This window comes from Doryrhamphus excisus, linkage group LG18 (assembly GCF_037039965.1).
Source record: "Doryrhamphus excisus strain RoL-2023G ecotype Guam linkage group LG18, RoL_Dexc_Guam_v1.1, whole genome shotgun sequence".
In the NCBI taxonomy this organism is placed as follows: domain Eukaryota; kingdom Metazoa; phylum Chordata; class Actinopteri; order Syngnathiformes; family Syngnathidae; genus Doryrhamphus; species Doryrhamphus excisus.
Genome location: NC_136374.1, coordinates 17,036,323 through 17,054,732, shown reverse-complemented (window position 1 = coordinate 17,054,732; position 18,410 = coordinate 17,036,323). Strand labels below are relative to the sequence as shown.

General features: G+C 40.2%; 1 protein-coding gene across 5 annotated transcripts in view; it reads left to right on the top strand.

Annotated features, from left to right (window-relative positions):
* kif21b (kinesin family member 21B) overlaps positions 1-18,410 on the top strand; it is a 72,746-nt gene that overhangs the window by 39,001 nt on the left and 15,335 nt on the right. For 2 of the 5 annotated variants that reach the window (XM_058055336.2, XM_058055331.2), the window contains exons 16-29: positions 123-230; positions 946-1,262; positions 1,344-1,527; positions 1,605-1,808; positions 1,893-1,994; positions 3,887-4,052; positions 4,132-4,192; positions 4,272-4,320; positions 4,731-4,975; positions 7,852-7,920; positions 7,998-8,108; positions 14,643-14,681; positions 17,856-17,992; positions 18,069-18,249. In XM_058055336.2, the coding sequence (XP_057911319.2) occupies positions 123-230; positions 946-1,262; positions 1,344-1,527; positions 1,605-1,808; positions 1,893-1,994; positions 3,887-4,052; positions 4,132-4,192; positions 4,272-4,320; positions 4,731-4,975; positions 7,852-7,920; positions 7,998-8,108; positions 14,643-14,681; positions 17,856-17,992; positions 18,069-18,249 (1,973 nt within the window). The remainder of the gene's footprint in view (positions 1-122; positions 231-945; positions 1,263-1,343; positions 1,528-1,604; positions 1,809-1,892; positions 1,995-3,886; positions 4,053-4,131; positions 4,193-4,271; positions 4,321-4,730; positions 4,976-7,851; positions 7,921-7,997; positions 8,109-14,642; positions 14,682-17,855; positions 17,993-18,068; positions 18,250-18,410) is intronic. The other 3 variants (XM_058055337.2, XM_058055335.2, XM_058055334.2) reach the window with 2 other exon arrangements.

Genomic DNA, 18,410 nt, shown 5'->3' with positions numbered 1-18,410 from the left:
TGAGAGAAATACAAAGTGGATAACTCATACTGGCTGCACGGTGGGTGAGTGGTTAGCATGCAGGCCTCACAGCTTAAGATAAAGATATGCCTTTATTCGTCTCACCTGTCATTCTCCTCCAGGTGGCGCTGATGAAGCAGATGAAGGAGGAGCAGCAGAGGAGGAGGTTGGTGGAGGCCAAGAAGAGCCGTGAGATTGCCCAGCTCAAGAAAGAGCAGCGACGGCAAGAGGTATTGAACTACCGTCTCCCGTCACTCTACAGATTTGAGTTTGTCGGCTGGCTTAAAGGCACTCATGCAGGCAGGCGTGGGCAAACTGCCGCCCAGGGGCCACATCAGGCCTGTCAAATGTCTTAATCCGGCCCACTGGTAATTTTCAAATTACCGCCGCAAGGCATGCTGGGTAGCTTGCGGTACTCTTTCAACCCAACATTTTGCTGTGTTTTATCGCATTTTTAAAAAAATTTCCAAACATGTCGCTTTTATTTTTATTTTTATTTTTTATTTTTATTTTTATTTTTATTTTTATTTTTATTTTTATTTTTATTTTTATTTTTATTTTTATTTTTATTTTTATTTTTATTTTTATTTTTATTTTTATTTTTATTTTTATCAGGAAGTGATGAGTTGACTTTTCATGGTTTATGGCCCCAACAGTAGCCTGTGATACTATTATGATTGCTATGTTATTATTGTGCATGTTGTGAGATATTTTTAATTTTAATTTTAATTTTAATTTTAATTTTAATTTTAATTTTAATTTTAATTTTAATTTTAATTTTAATTTTAATTTTAATTTTAATTTTAATTTTAATTTTAATTTTAATTTTAATTTTAATTTTAATTTTAATTTTAATTTTATTTTTTTTCCCTTGCACAACTTTAATGTGTTTGGTATATGAGATGATTTTGAACCACCTTTTTTTTTGTTTTTAATAATTCATAGTTCCAGATAAGAGCACTGGAGTCTCAGAAGCGGCAGCAGGAATTGGTTCTTCGTAGGAAAACTCAGGAGGTAACCGCCCTACGCAGGCTGGCTAAACCCATGTCGGACCGCGTGGCCGGACGCGTGGCCCGCTGGAACCAGACTCCGCCGGTTAGCGACTCCGGAGCGGAGTTGTCCGCCAGCACCGCAGCGAGCAGCTCGGAAGCCGAGAGCGGGAGGACCGTGAGCGGGATGGTGCGGCAGTGGAATAACAAAAACAATACATCCGGCTATCTGGGGGAAAGCGAGGGCAGCATGGACGGAACCCGGGTCATCGGGTAAGATGGCCTCAATGGAGATACTTGACATACTTGACGTGTATCTTCTGGAGCTTTCACGCCTCTTTGGCTTCCTCACAGCAGCAGGAAGAAGCTGCAGCGTAATTCCGTGGGTCTTGGCGGCACCGCGGCGGCGAGCCGAGCCGGAAGCTTCTCCAAGACGGCTCGGCAGAAGTGGCTAGCTCTGGAGCGTCGTGTCACGGACATCGTCATGCAGAGAATGACCATCGCTAATGTGGAAGCTGACATGGACCGACTCATAAAGGTACGACTCTTGACTTTGTTCCCAGAAGAACATTCAAGATTTGTGTGTTTCTACTTATTTTTTTTTTAATGAGTCAGAAGCGAGAGGAGCTCACAGCTCAGGAGGAGGCGCTCTCACACAAGAGGGAGGTCTTAATGGCGGATGGCGAAGGCCCGGAAGCAGAGGATCGCCTCCTACTGGAGATCAATGAGGATATCGAGGTTCTGAACGCCAATATCGACTACATCAATGACAGCCTCTCTGACTGCCAAGCCACCATCGTGCAGATAGAAGAGACTAAGGTAAACTACCAGCAAAATGTTCTTGAACTGAACCACGATTCACGATTCACGATTCATGATTCATGATTCACAATGATGTTCCAGGATGAGTTGGACTCGGTGGACACCTCGGTCGTCATCAGCTCATGTTCCCTAGCTGAAGCACGCCACCTGCTGGACCATTTTCTTAAGGCCTCCATTGACAAGGTGTGTGACTTGACGTGGACGTGATTTAATAACACGGCTCGACAATAACGATGTACCGATGGCCCGGGGCAAGTTAAAACAAAATTAAAACAAAAGTAAATCCAATCAGTGATATTCCCGTCGGGCAAGTGTACTTTGGCATGTCATACTGCCAAGAGTTTTTTTTTTTTTTTTTTTTTTAAAGCGGTTCTTGTTGGGTGTTGGTAAAACACGGATTGCGGAATTCCGGTGGTAATTTGCAAAGCAATCCTTGCAAATCTTGAAATGGACCAATCAGAATCGTTTATTTAGACCGCGGTCCGGAATCCACAATCCGCGTTTTACTCACACCCGTTCATGTTCGCGATCAACCAATCAGCGATCGTTTAACTAAGAAAACATCTATCATGGCGTCCCTGCCAATATGGTGTAATTCTTCAACAACTTGTGAAAGAAAACAGCAAAAAGTGATGAAACGGTGCCTCCTAAACAAGTATTTTATTAGCGGCAGCAAATCAAATGATGGCACAGGTGAGTGAATCACATTGCTGTGACAATTTGAAGTGGTCACAATGAAACACCACCGATTTAGATCCAATACCAAGTGCTGATTTTTGCACAAGCTATAAAATGTAGCGGTTCCATTTTTCTTTGTATTTTTCTCACCTTTGCTTCACAAATGATTGTTTTGACCATTGAGCATTTTTTTTCTGGATTAAAAACACTTTACTAGTACACAAATGTGTCTATTCAATAATGTTTGCTAATGCTTACTAACGACTACTACTTTTATTTATCAAGGCAAAGTGCCTAGAAGTCTCTTGACAATCCAGATTTCCATGCAAGGTCATGATCTATGTAGGAAAACAACCACAAGAAATGATCATCATTTCATCTTTATTTGAGATTCTCATGTGATGCCACAAAAAATAGATGATATCATTATGGCAGTCTTTTCATTTTACATGGGGCAAGTTCAGGCAAGTAGTTCTCACCTTAAGGCAGGGGTCTCAAACTCAATTTACCTGGGGGGCCACCGGAGCGAGGTTCTGGGTGACGCTGGGCCGCATCAGGTTTTAAAAAAAAAACAACAAAAAAACGCATTTATTAAAAACTGGATAAAAAAATCTTCAATGCTTTTGCTTCTGCTATACCCTACACTTTTTCAGTGCTTTGGTTCCGGTTTTCCACACCAAAATATCTGATAAAACATTCCACTGTTCTCAAATATCTTCATTTTTATTTTTCTATACACAAAATAAGATTTAAAAAAATAAACAAATTAAGAATAAAGACAATAAATCAATCAGTAACAAATAAAATAGTAAAATAATAATAAAACAGCAAATAAGAAAAACGTAAGAAACCACATACAGTTGGTAGAGAAATTAATTTTTTTCAGATTCAAATGTACAGTATTAAGTTATTTAACCTTTAACGTGAACATTAATGAAACTTAATAATTTGACCCAATTAGCAAGTTAGCATGGTACTCAGTTCCATCTTGGAGCAGCGTGGTAACTTTAACAACATGTTTGATGAGATGCTTTATCTTGACGTGTATTTTCCCTTTTATTCCAAATCATTTCCTGCATTTATTTGTACCCGGCGTCATAAGCCTTTAGCTTCATTGCTAATCCAAAGCAAAACAGGGCGGGGTAACAGGGTAGGGTAACAGTACGGGCGGGGCAAAATCATGTTAATTGTGTCCGGTGTGCACACACACAGCTTTAAGCTGTCATTTCAACATTAGACTTTGGTATCAAGGTGGGGGCCTCAAGCTAGCGTCTCGCGGGCCGCATGTTTGAGACCCCTGCCTTAAGGATTCCTCATGGGCAAGTCATTTTTGTTTTTAATGTAGATCCCTGTAATAAATGAATTGCAGCAACAAGAAACGTCTGTGTGTTTTGCAGAGTCTACAGGTCGCTCAGAAGGAGAGTCAGATCAGACTGCTGGAGGGCCAGCTCAGACAGACCGATGTAATTGGTTCGTCCCAAAATCACATGATCCTTGACGCCCTGCGAGAAAAGGCAGAGTGCATCCCTGAACTCCAGGCTCTCATCCACAACGTCCAGCAAGGTGAAGGGACTTGTGTATTCTTATTGGATGTTGAAACGAAGGATGGATTGTTTCACTTTCACTTTTAACTCACTTTTAGAGAACGGCTACGCCAGCACAGATGAGGAACCGTCTGAGTTTAGTCAAGCCTCGGACAACAGGTGAGAGGCAACCTACCTGTCGTAATATAAAACACACCATGAACGCGTCTTTGAGTCGCACCTTTCTTCTATGTTCTAGTGTCTCTCTCATGAAAGAATCCAACAGCCAAGATGATTTCAAAATAAAGGTAATTTAATATTATATTGAAGCAGAAATCCCCAATCACGTTTAAAATAATGTTTTATTAACAACATGAACTGTTAATGTGTTTTTAATTTCTTGCACTTTTATTATTGACCAGAAGGTGGCAGTGTTTGCAAACATTTCCAAGTTCAGTTTCCTCCTTGCTTTGGGTGCTTTGGGATATCATTTCCAATTTGGCACACATCTGTGTTTTTTAATTTTGGTATCGTTTATTGTTTTTTGCCTCCAGTTTGACCGCATATTGCTTTGCCTAGTCTCATTTGGAAATGCAATATTTCTCATAGATGGCTAAATTCTTCTTTTTTCTTGATTTTACTCTTCACGGACTCTCTTGTGTCTCATTTCTCTTCTTCTGCTTCCTGGTAACGCAATTGGTTCACGCCTCCCCCGCAGATGGAGCCTCGTCTGTCAGCTCAGATGAAGGCGGTGTCGGCCGAGTATCTGGGTCCCGCCCTGGAGGCCTCGTCGGGCGGCAAGCAACAGCAAATCACCAAGTCTCTGGCGTCGCTCACTGATATCCGGGAAGATGGTCAGGGCACGGCCACGGCCAGCCTCAGTCTGGGTCTGTCCCTACGTGACCCCTACCTCAGGGAACGTGCATCACGCACCATGAGCCTACCTATCAGAGGACACACCTTGTAAGTCAACCAATGGCGGGCACCGGTCACTGCTTGTAAACAATAATACATTCAGCATCCACAACATTAGCTCAATTTGCATATTCGTACATTTTCTATACTGATTATCCTCGCAAGGGTCGCTGCACGCTGGAGCCTATCCCAGCTGTCTTGGGACGAGAGGCGGGGTCCACCCTGGACTGGTGGCCAGCCAATCCCAGGGCACATATAGACAAACAACCATTCACACTCACATTCATACCTATGGACAATTTGGAGTGGCCAATTAACCTAGCATGTTTTTGGAATGTGGGAGGAAACCGGAGTACCCGGAGAAAACCCGGAGGACATGCAAACTCCACATAGAGATGCCTGAGCGGGGAAATCGAACCCTGGTCTCCTGACTGTGTAGCTTGCACGCTAGCCACTTGGTCACCGTGCAGCCCAAAATGACACCCACCCTCTGTCAACATGTCGAGTTTTAATTTTAGTATTAATAATATAATAATATGTAATAATATATTAATAATATATTAAAAAAATAAAATATTTATATAATGTTTAATATAATACATATATTATATTTTATATAATTATATTTTTATATATATGTATATTTTAATATAATATTTATATAATAATATATATAATGTAAAGTATTATAATAATATAATAATAATATATGTAATATAATATATATATATTATAATATAATAATATATATAATATAATATAATAATATATATATAATGTAATAATAAAATCCAATTCAGACCTAAATCCATAAAATGTGTGAGTTCCATCGTGACCTAAAGTTAGAGTTGCAGATAAAAGATGACACATCTGCGCAAATGTTGGGTAAAATTAGCCCAATCAAGGTGTGCCATACTGAATACGACTGAATGTTATATTTATTTTCATATGTCCGAGTATACAAATCGTTTCCGAAGACTTCCAGGACCGTCGATGTTGATCACGTTCTTTACCGTGAGGTTGCGCCGTCCACTACGAGTCCTTGCCACGGGGCGAAACAGGCAAGCAGCCTGCCGATAAACAAACCCTGCAACATTTGCTTCATTCGCTGTGCAAGAGGCGAGAGTTGCTGCAGGACCACCCATGGCAGCTCCACCATAAAAATGCCCTGAGCATCCCACAGTTCCTGAAGAACATCACCTCCTCGCCTGACCTGGTGGCGTGTTGATTTGTTTCTTTTCCTTCCCAAACTCAAGGAGGTCAGCGAGGGTGCCTGTTTTGAAAGCATGAACATCGAGATGGCCGTGACCTGGGAGGTGGGAAGGTTCTGGAAATATGTTCCAGGGGTGGCAGAAGGGATTACTTTGAAGGGGAAAACGTGGAGTTGGGATGAGAATTCTATGTTTTGTGACACCAGTCCTGGAACTTTTCTGACAATTGTAGCATATGGCTATCTTTTCTTTTTTTTCTCCCGATTGTTTGCCTATTTTTAAAATACTGTATTTCCCTTTTGATGCAAACCTCCCATTTATCTAAGCATGGGACTGGGAATTAATCTGTCCAACGGATGCATGTTTGCTACTGTACTCGCTACTGTAGATCCCTATTTGATCTATGCATTACGTCCCCCACCCTCTAAGCCCAATGAATTTTAAATGGATTTTGAAATAGAATGTCACTATGCTAATAGCCACCATATTGCCAGCAGTAGTAAGCTAGAAAATACAAAATTTGAAGATGTTTTTACCCCCGTGTGTCCCTCTAGACCAGGGGGGGTTTACACCCAGGGCCACATCATGAAAAATCCAAACATGCAGGGGCCACATTTACATTTTCCAAACCATGCCATGTAGATATAAATAGTCATTTTTTATATTTAAAGAATATATCAGCTTTATTATGTTACATTTTTTTACTAGTTTTTCCAATTTTGCGGTGTATGTAAAATTTTCTCTTCTCTTTTTTTCAACTTTATGCTATTTTTTCTTGATCTTTACCCATTTACTCTAATATTTAGACTCTTTTCTTGTAAAATTACTGCTCTTTTTTCCATTTTAAAAAAGTTTTCTTCTTTAATTGTATTATTAGAATGTGCTGAGGGCAATAAAAAGCTTTAACTGGCCCCCAAGCCGCACTTTGTACAAACTTTTCCACCAAGGGCGACATAATAAAAAATTAAAGGATGCAGAGACCTCTTCTAAATATTTTCAACTAATCCATACGGATATAGAGAGACTTTTATCAATTCACAGAAATAAACAGGCTGCATTTCATCATATTATTAGTATGAATGAAGTCTTTTACAAATACTTCTGCTTTCTTCTCATTTCCTTTAATATTATATCCATTTTCCTAAAATGTTATTCTTTGTTTTGTTTTCTTGTAATATTCTGACTTTGAAAAAAATCAGATTGTAGTTGCCTTGTTTAATTCTGTTTATTAAGAATATTTAAAGAATATATCAGCTTCATTATGTTGCATGCAAACCTCCCATTTATCTAAGACTGGGAATGGACATATATTAAACTCTCCTCCAGTTTAAAGGCTAAATAATGAGATATATTGTGTTTCTTAAACCAGATGAGTCCGCTAATTTAACAACGGGTGGGCGGCGGTGTGTGTTCTCTTTCCATATCTCCAGGAGATGTTTCCATAAACAACTGCATTCCAGTTCCAAGTCATTGCTAACCTGCCCGAGGCGGGACATATTTAGCACTGAGCCCTAAGAAACTCTGAAAATCATTAATTCGGTGAAATTTACATTAGTGTGAATGCTTGCAGAATTAAAATGAGTTAGCTAGTTGTTTTGGTTAGGAACTCTGTAAACGGATTTACATCCATAATGCATATACTAGTGTGTGATAAACAATTGTGTACCCCCCCTCCCTTGAGGATTCATGTTGTTTATTTTTGTGTTTTATAAGTCCCAGGCAATCGCGGGGCTACGATACGTCTCCCATCACAAGAAGGAAATCTTACGACCGTTCATACAGGTATGTAGAGTACATTCTTGTAGTCAGATCCATCTTGGTTTTTAATTGTATTGCTTCACTTCCGCTTCTTCATAAAGGCCAACCGATGGCTATACTCCCCCCTCATCGCCTCCTCTGAGGACCAGGAATGACCGCAACGTGTTCTCGAGGCTCACTAGCAACCAAAGCCAAGGTTCTGCTCTGGACAAGTGAGTGCAACCAGAAGAGAAACACACACAGTGGATGTCCTCCTTTTGTCTCTGTGCTCTTCAAGTGCTTTCTTTACTTCTCCACTGTGGCTGACTTGGCTCTGTAGATACTCAGAAGGTCAGGCCTTTGGAGAGGTCTGTGGTTTTGTGGAGCTTTAAGTGTGTGTGCAATTCCCCATAGATGATCCGCTCTTGAGCAAAGACTCTTCACATGGCATTTTCGTCACGGAACAGATGTGTTATATTTAACCAAGATGTGCTCGTTAGAAGCATGACTGCAGGATGATTAAGAAACATTAAAAAATAACATGACTTTCTCTGGAAAACACATTTTCAAAGCGAGAAAGTAATGGATGCAAATGAATCTGGTCCAAAAGTGACCAAACATCACCTTTTGGCATCCAAATGATGCTAACGGTCTATTTTGTTGACAATAATTATAAAAAATTGAAGTGTTTTAGTGTTAAAAAAACATGTTGTGTTTATATTAAAGTAATGCCTTGTAGGCTGTGATAGTAGATTATGCAGGGCGTTCCCTATAACTTCATTATAGCACATTAAATATGCAAGGAATGGGCATAATTCATCAATTAATTGTAGTTTGGTCATATGGAGATATATAAGTACATATGTATAAATACCATATAGAATTTCAAACTATTTTTTACAAAATTTAGTTGACTGATCAGTCATTTCACCCACAATTGATTAGTTTTCAAAGAGTTAACATTTAACATAGGGGCTGCACGGTGGATGAGTGGTTAGCGCACAGATCTCACAGCTAGGAGACCTGAGTTCAATTCCACTCTCGGCCATCTCTGTGTGGAGTTTGCATGTTCTCCCCGTGCATGCGTGGGTTTTTTTGCGACAAGCATGAGGTTGTTTACACGAGAATTTCTCTTGTCCATTACACAACCAAACCTCGGTTAGCGTCGGACCCCGGTTGCCGTGTTTTCCATTTAACATTGAAAATTCTCAACAAAATTTTGCCGCCGTCAACTCAACAACAACTTGTTGTTTTATGAATACACCTGTTGTGTTCATAGAGATTTAGCTCACAAAACGTCCTGTTAGCATGCTTGTTAGCAATTTGTTAGCATAGCTAGCAAAGTGGCAACCGGAACAGGAGGTCAGCCAAATTTTTTGGCATGTATTGTTTTTTGGGGTTTGTCTTTTTTTAGTGGTTATTATCAAAATAGATGTGCTCTGTTATGTGCATTGTGAGCTACCACATGCTAGCTGTTTTTTTTTCCTCTGCCTTTTAGTGGTTGTACTGTTTTTCTATCAGTACACAAGGTGTGTTAAGAAGGCCGCAAAAGTGTAGTCCAGTTCCAGTACTTTGCAAAACTCGAAGGCCAGCCACCATTGTATATATTGTGTTAGTAATACTTCCAGACCTTCATCAAGGCTGAATTGCTAACAACATTTAAAAGTAATTACCCAAATTGTCCATAGGTATGAATATGAGGTGAGTATAAATTGTTCTTTATTATTTTATGTGTACCCTATGACCGGCTAGCGACTCTCTACATGTACCCCGCCTCTTGCCCAAAAGTCAGCTGGAATAGGCTCCAGCATACCACTGCAACTCTAGTGAGGATAAGCGGCATAGAAAACAGAGCAAGGAACGAATGTCATTATCACGATGTGGGTGGATTATTCCTTTTGATTCCATAGTGAGTGACGCACCCAGTCATGTAGTCGCCCCTTTATCCAGATCCTCACCAAAAGTCAACTGATTTTTCCCGGGTCCTTGTGCCGAATTCTCCAAAGTTTATTTTGAGTGTAATTATGTCGGCCCTTCCATTTACCGCCTCGGTATTTCAGAATAATGGCTGTGAACAATAAAAGGAGCGTTCGGGCCTAACGCTGTTGCTAACGCTGTTGCTAACAGGTGGCATGTTAATATGAATAAGCATTCCCACAAATTTCCACATGTATTTCAAGCATCTGTCGCAGTCTGTAGTAAAATCCCCGTTGTCCTGCTCTCATTACAGCCAGCGCGCTACCCGAGGTGATTTGTATGCGTGCGGCGTATGTGTGAATATTTTTACAGTCAAGAGCCAGTGGGTCTTCATCATGTGGAAGAGGCGTAGGTGAATGAGTTGCTGCTTATAATCTTTCAAAGCAGATGTTTTTTGTAGCACTTCTGAATGGACTGAGACCGACTATGTGGGAGGATGTTTCTGCTCCATTTTTATGGAAGATCTTTGCAGGGGGGAGGCTTCCTGAGCTTCTTATTTATTTATTTCTAGTTGGATCTTTTTGCAGTTGCAGTGGATTGTGGAAGAAATGATCTTGTTTTTAATACAGCCTGTAGATCCACCCACTTTTTGTGTATTATGGATGCTAGGAATTGTACATATAATAGTATGCATTTATTTGAGTATTTTATGCAATACAATTTAAGAATGAAGTAATACAGGGGTCTCAAAATCAATTTACCTGGGGGCCACTGGAGCTAGGGTCTGGGCGAGGCTGGGCCGCATCAGGTTTTCCAAAAAAAAAAACGCATTTATTAAAAACAGAAAAATATACAAACTTTTTCTTTGGTTCCGATTTTCTACAAGAAAAGCTCTGATATTCCACTGTTCAATTCAATTCAATTCCACTGTTCTCAAATATCTTAATTTTTATTTTTCTGCACAAAATAAGATGAAAAATAAATAAACAAATAAAGAATAAATCAGTAATAAATAAATATAATATTAATAATAAAAGGGCAAATAATAAAAACTTAAGAAACCACATATAGTTGGTGGGTAGACAAATGATTTTTTTCAGATTAAAATGAACAAAGCATTATTAGAGCCCTGTAGACATGACAAAACACGACTATAGTCACATTTATACTCTTTTTATTTACAACATATTGCGCAACTGCAGGGTCTTGAGACACATGCTAACTCACAAACTAGGGAGCTAGCGACCTAAATGGTAGCCTTCAAGTTATTTCCTTTAAACTTAAATAGCCAAAAACTTACCACTTCCACACGGATAGGGAGGATAACTATTAACAGTTATTTAACCTTTAACATGAACATTAATCAAACGTAATAATTTTTTCTGGGTACATGATACCATACAGCATCCATATCAAACTTTACATTAAACTTTCATATCAAGGCGGGGGCCTCAAACTAGTGTCCTGCGGGCCGCGTGTTTGAGACCGCTGAACTAATATATATATGACTCTTTTCCACCTCTGATTTAAAGTGTATATTTTATTGTGTGTCAAGGACCAAGGAATGGGCATAATTCATCAATTAATTGTAGTTTAGTCATGACGGAGATATAGAAGTACATATGTATAAATACTGTATAGAATTCAATCAAACTATTTTTTACAGTATTTAGTTGACCGGTCAGTCGTTTCACCCACAGTTGATTAGTTTTCAAAGAGTTAACATTTAACGTAGGGGCTGCACGGTGGTTGAGTGGTTAGCGCACAGACCTCACAGCTAGGAGACCTGGGTTCAAAACCACCCTCGGCCATCTTTGTGTGGAGTTGGCATGTTCTCATGCATGGGTTTTCTCCGGGTACTCCGGTTTCCTCCCCCATTCCAAAAACATGCTAGGTTAATTAGCCAATACAATTTAAGAATGAACTGCATTCATTGAAATGGTTAAATATATATATATGAGACTCTTTTCCACCTCTGATTTAAAGTGTATATTTTATTGTGTCAAGGACCAGGCTGGCAAAATTCAATTACATGTTGAATAGAAAATGAATTTTAAACAGTATCTGTCTTGCTTACATTAAGCAGCTTTGAAAGCTACAGTAGATCCCTATTTGATCTATGCATTACGTCCCCCACCCTCTAAGCCCAATGAATTTTAAATGGATTTTGAAATAGAATGTCACTATGCTAATAGCCACCATATTGCCAGCAGTAGTAAGCTAGAAAACAAGAAATCTGAACATGTTTTTACCCCTGTGTGTCCCTCTAGACCAGGGGGGGGTTTACACCCAGGGGCCACATCATGAAAAATCAAAACATGCAGGGGCCACATTTACATTTTCCAAACCATGCCATGTTGATATAAATAGCCATTTTTTATATTTAAAGAATATATCTGCGTCATTATGTTACACTTTTTTGCTAATTTTTCCAATTTTGCTGTGTATATAAAAACATTTTTCTTCTTTTTTTCAATTTTCTGCTATTTTTTCTTGATACTTACCCATTTACTCTAATATTAGGTCTATTTTCTTGTAAAATTACTGCTCTTTTTTCCATTTTTAAAAAGTTTTCTTGTTTAATTTTATTATTAGAATGTGCTGAGGGCAATAAAAAGCTTTAACTGGCCCCCAAGCCGCACTTTGTACAAACTTTTCCACCAAGGGCCACATAATAAAAAAAATTAAAGGATGCCGGGACCTCTTCTAAATGTTTTCAACTAATCCATACAGATATACAGAGACATTTTTCAAATTACAGAAATAAACAGGCTTCATTTCAGCATATTGTTACTATGAATGAAGTTTTTTACGAATACTTGTGCCTATTTTGAAGATATTTTTTCCTAATATTATCTGCTTTTTCTAAAATGTTATTCTTTGTTTTGTTTTCCCATAATATTCTGACTTAAAAAAAATCAGTTTGTAGTTGTCTTGTCTAATTCTATTTTTAGAATACGAAACAGCCGTGTGCCGCACTTTGGACACCTCTGCTCCAGACCTCTCCAGGGTTATTATGTTTTTGTGTGTATTATATCTTTTTTGTGTGTGTGTACCGCTCGGCCATTCGTGATGACAAACAAACACCATGAAGTTTATTAACGTGTTGCTCTATTAAACACACATGACTTTTCTCGCTGGGATGATGTGAAGATAGAAATGTGATCAGAATGAAAACACTTGCCGAGCCGTGTGTGTTCATTAGTGAGTTACTCCACCAATAAATTGGCTTTCCTGGTCTGTGAGAATACTAATTATGGTAAGAGAGGGAGACGTTGTGGGGCTCTTATGAAACAAAAATTAATAATGACAACATGCAGTTTTCACTTTGGCTATCCTCTTATTTCCCACAGAATTGTCTAACACTCAGGTAACATATACCCAATTTTCTGCACTTAAAAGTACAATGATGCGCTTTTCAATGTGGTGCGCCTGATGTGTGTTCCAAAATCTGTAAAATTGTTGTTGTTCCACTTGGGTAAGCGCTCTGCTTGAGTGAGTGTCGACCATTTCCTGTTGACACGGAGACATAATACGAAACGATAAACCCATCAGAGAATGCTAGCATGCTAGGAGAGTCAGCCGGGATCCATTCCAGCTCACCTGTGACAAATACTTGTTTATAGATCCATATCCAGTACTGATACATCTTTTATAAGGAATCCCTTAGCGTTGTTGCCGTCTTAACAATTTTACTGAAATATTCACCAAAAACTTCCTGGTACAGGCGCACCCAAACATGCGCTTCATCAGTATTGCTCGGAGTCCACTGGGCCGGTGCCAGTTTGCCCCAAAGATTATGTGATTGGCGCGCAGTTGCAGCAATGATGCTACAGGCGCACCCAAACATGCGCTTCATCAGTAATGCTAGGAGTCCACTGGGCCGGCGCCAGTTGGTGCCAGTTTTCGCTAAAGATTATGTGATTGGCGCGCAGTTGCAGCAATGATGCTACAGGCGCACCCAAACATGCGCTTCATCAGTAATGCTAGGAGTCCACTGGGCCGGCGCCAGTTGGTGCCAGTTTTCGCCAAAGATTATGTGATTGGCGCGCAGTTGCAGCAATGATGCTACAGGCGCACCCAAACATGCGCTTCATCAGTAATGCTAGGAGTCCACTGGGCCGGCGCCAGTTGGTGCCAGTTTTCGCCAAAGATTATGTGATTGGTGCGCAGTTGCAGCAATGATGCTACAGGCGCACCCAAACATGCGCTTCATCAGTAATGCTAGGAGTCCACTGGGCCGGCGCCAGTTGGTGCCAGTTTGCGCCAAAGATTATGTGATTGGCGCGCAGTTGCAGCAATGATGCTACAGGCGCACCCAAACATGCGCTTTATCAGTAATGCTAGGAGTCACATAATCTTTGGCGCGAACTGGCAATGGAACTGCTGCCGGCCCAGTGGATTCCTAGCATTACTGATGAAACGCATGTTTGGGTGCGCCGGTAGCATCATTGCCGCAACTTGGCTCGCGCCATTACATTCCAGTGGATTCCAATAGGCGGCTTGTTTGTGACATTTGGTTCCAAATGGTGGACACTTGGACTAAGATTTTAAACATTTTGAAATTTTTTTGCCGCCGTATTACGGGCCACCACGAGCCAGTTTGGAGCCACTGCACCAACTGGCACCAACTGGCGCCGGCCCAGTGGACTCTTAGCATAAGCTAGCTGTCCGGTGTTTGCTGATGACAGGGACTTTATATCCAAAACCTGTCCTCGACTCCCTCCTCTCGTGTAACCCATTGCCACTAACCCTTCTGTCTTTCCTTCACGTGTGTAAAAAAAAAAAAACAACCCTTTCCTCTCCTTGACGCCCTTTCCCTGCCCCGCTTCTTCCTCTTCTGCCTCCAGGTCTGATGACAGCGACTCCTCGCTCTCCGAGGTGCTCAGGTAGACCAACTGTGTCTTTAAATCTCTGTCCGTGTCTTCTGCTTGTCAACTCACCATGATGTTATTCTGTCTGCTGTGGTCATCTGTAGCCACCTCTTCACTGCTTGTCCTTCCTCGCTTGGGCACCGGGGGGCGCTATTGTGGTGCATGTATGAACCATAAGCGTCTTCGTTCACCCGTTCGTTCACCCGTTCGTTCGGTTTGTGCAAATATTCCCGTCAAACAGGTTGAATATGACAATGTGCAAATGTTGTTCCCATAAAGTTTTAGCGTGAAATTGTCATCATTAAACATTTATTATCTTAACATTTCAGCACTTAAATGTAACATAACTGATATTATAGACATAAATGTAGCTAACTTATTTCTCATTGAGGTGTCCCGATACAACTTTTGCTATAGATCTGATATCAGCATGACTCACCATACTTGTTTAGTGTGAAACGTTTGGCTTGTCCCATTTACTTCCTGATGCATCTGTTGTATAGTTTTATCAACATTAGGCATAACGTAGCAAGGCTGAAGGTGCTCAATGACGCGTTTAAAGCCCACATTCCTCATTTTCTCGTCCCGCTGGAGTTTATCACACTTTAGAAATGTTTGAAACAGCATTCCAGGAATAGGATTCAGGAATAGATTTTTCAGGAACGCCATGGCTTTGCAGCCGCGATGAGGTTGACCCATTGTTGCCAGCTATAAATAAACTTAACTTGGCTTGAATCGTATTAAACTTCCTCGGTTCTGCGCCACCACAGGATGGCATGTTTTGCAACGACGTTAATGAAAAGTACTAACACACTCCTGCGCCTTGCTAACCACGCTAGCATTAGCTGTTGTTGTGATCAAGTGCTGGCACGGAAAGTGGACTACTTATATCGGAGATTTAAGACTTTTTTTATGCTGATATCAGATCGATATCCAATATGAATGTTGGATTAAGACACCTCGATATTATCCTGATTGGTAATTTGCATAAATTGACTATGTGCCTTGTTCCTTAATTACTTAAAAACTTGTCGGCAGGGCGGAGAGCAATGGTCGGCAGCCATGCGGGCGTCCGTCTCGTGCATGTTTATCACAATATAAAAGCTATTTTCCAGTATAAATTCCATCCTTTCATTATTGTTGTTTTAAACAGCCATATTGTACTGAGTAGCCACGACTGCTTTTTAATGCTATGCTGCCACTGTATTGCAAAAAAGGAGTTTCTCCATGCAGAATTAAAAACTATTTTCTTCTGCAATGTTTCTTTTTGGACGTTATATGTTCCACGAGTCTTCAAGAACAAGTACAGGTAATATAAATGTGTAATTTAAATTATTCCCGTTTGTCGAGGCAAGCTATACCGTTACCAAATCCTAAGAAAAAAAGAGATCTCTTTCATAATAATAAACAAATGCATCTTTTTAGCTAAGTCACAGTGATATACGTAGACTTTCCACACACTTGTGTCGGTTTCCCAGCGTGAAGCAGAGCCGCTCACTGGTCTGCCTCCATATTCCTCATTAGTTTGCTGCCTCCCCCATGCTTGGCACGGCAACATCCATTAGCAGCTCTTACATACTTCATAACTGCACACACTGTGTGATGATTTCATGCTGCTAGAGCAGGAGCGCTGTCTCCCATTTGGATCGGTGCAATGCCGTAAGAAGCGGTATTAGTTCGGCGCATACCTTTTTTATTCGTAAGAAAAAGGGAATGGAAGGTAAACAAAAAGTTGAATCTAAACAAAACAGTATTTCAATAAAGTTGAAATAGGAATGTCTGCTTTTATATGATGGGAACAACCACACTGGATGTAACCTTGGCAACAGATTGCAAATAAGAAGTGCCTATATGTTCCTTCCATTTGACCTGATGCTGCGTTATACACAACATAAACGTACCCTGGGAATAATGTTATAATCTAATAGTTGGTGGCGGGAATGGATATTGCATGGTGTTTTTTTTTTTAGTTGCAGGCTGCTATTGAGTTTTATTTTTTTGCTGGCTGACTGACATTGTTTGATTTGGTTTGATCATGCAATAGTAAGCAAGGTTTGACTGCGCTGTATTTGTGTGTGCCGTTAGCTGCCTCACACACACAGAATAGCATGTGGCTATTTCCATATTTTTCTCATTGTGTGTTATCACGTTTTTTTTATCTCCATTTTTTTTTTACATTAAATATATGGATGGGGCACTAAGCATTTAGGGCTATATACGAGGTTTTTTTAAAAATTGTTGTCAATGATTTTCCTGATCATTACAAACATTTTCCTGTGTACTTGTTCCTCAGAAGATTACTAATCATTACTCCCTCTCTGACATTGCTGCCCCCCCCTTACAAAGAGCTCCAAAAACTGCCAGTATTATTTGATAAGGTCTGAGTAACGGCTCTGTAAAGCAATTAGAAAGGAAAACAGAGCTGTGTATCATTGAAGTACCACTTTTTATTTTTATTTTTATTTTTATTTTTATTTTTATTTTTATTTTTATTTTTATTTTTATTTTTATTTTTATTTTCTGGTGTTATTAGGTAGCTCACCAGAGACCAATTTTCCCACAATCCTCCCTTTCCTACCCCGCTTCACCTACTCCTGGTGCTCTTGGGACTCTGACCCATCAGTAGGACATCGGTGCTGGTCTTGGGGGAGGATTGAGTCTGCACAAGATTTATTTAGTGATGTGGCGTTCATGATGGCACACGTTTTGGCTTTTTTAATGATAGGTAGCGTGCAGGAATTGAATTATTAGCATGTGTTGCACACTCGCTGGGTATAACATTAGATACACCTGCATAATTCAATGTTTACAAATATAACAGTTATGCTAATACGAGTGTCATTTTTAATTACGGTTTTGGTGCAGAAGAGCATTATACTGAGACCCGTCTGTGGAATTGTACGCCAAATGAGAACCACATCTAAGTGAAGTGTAGTGCAGTTTAAATTCAACTGCAAACTACAACCATAATAATAAAAGCCAGCATTATTGACTTTGTAGCGTTGATGCAGCTCTTTATAGATCCAGGTGTGCCTAATGTTGTGTCTGGTGCTATGCCATTTTTTTTTTTAGTTTGATTTCTTAAGTGCATGTACGCTCGTGTTTGTGCTTTCATCCATAGAAATGTGGAATCATCATGCACTCTGTTTTTTTACCCTGAAGGAAGTAACACGGTGAATGATTTTCCAGGGGTGTGATCAATCCCATCGGAGGTGTCAAGGGGGGTCGGACAGCACCCCTGCAGTGTATGTCTGTAGCCGAGGGCCACTCCAAGCCGGTTTTGTGTGTAGATGCCACAGATGAGCTGCTGTTCACTGGATCCAAAGGTACAGACGGAGATGAAGTCGCCGGCTTTGTTTCACTGATATTTTAAGTCGTATTCACTGATTGTTTTTTTTCCAGATCGTACGTGTAAGATGTGGAACTTGGTGACGGGTCAGGAGATCGTGACACTCAAAGGCCACCCTAACAATGTGGTCGCGGTTAAATACTGTCCTTCGTCTGGTCTGGTCTTCTCCGTCTCTACGTCCTACATCAAAGTGTGGGACATACGAGATGCGGCCAAGTGTGTCCGTACGCTCAGGTGAGTTAGCACCCCCGAAGTACAAGGTGATATGAGCATCCAATGCCATAATGGGTACCATAGTAAGTGTCAATATAGTGATATATATAGCACATCATGACTGGTTCAAGACTCTTCATCTTTGTATTTAGCAAATTTATTTTATTTATTAATTTATTTTA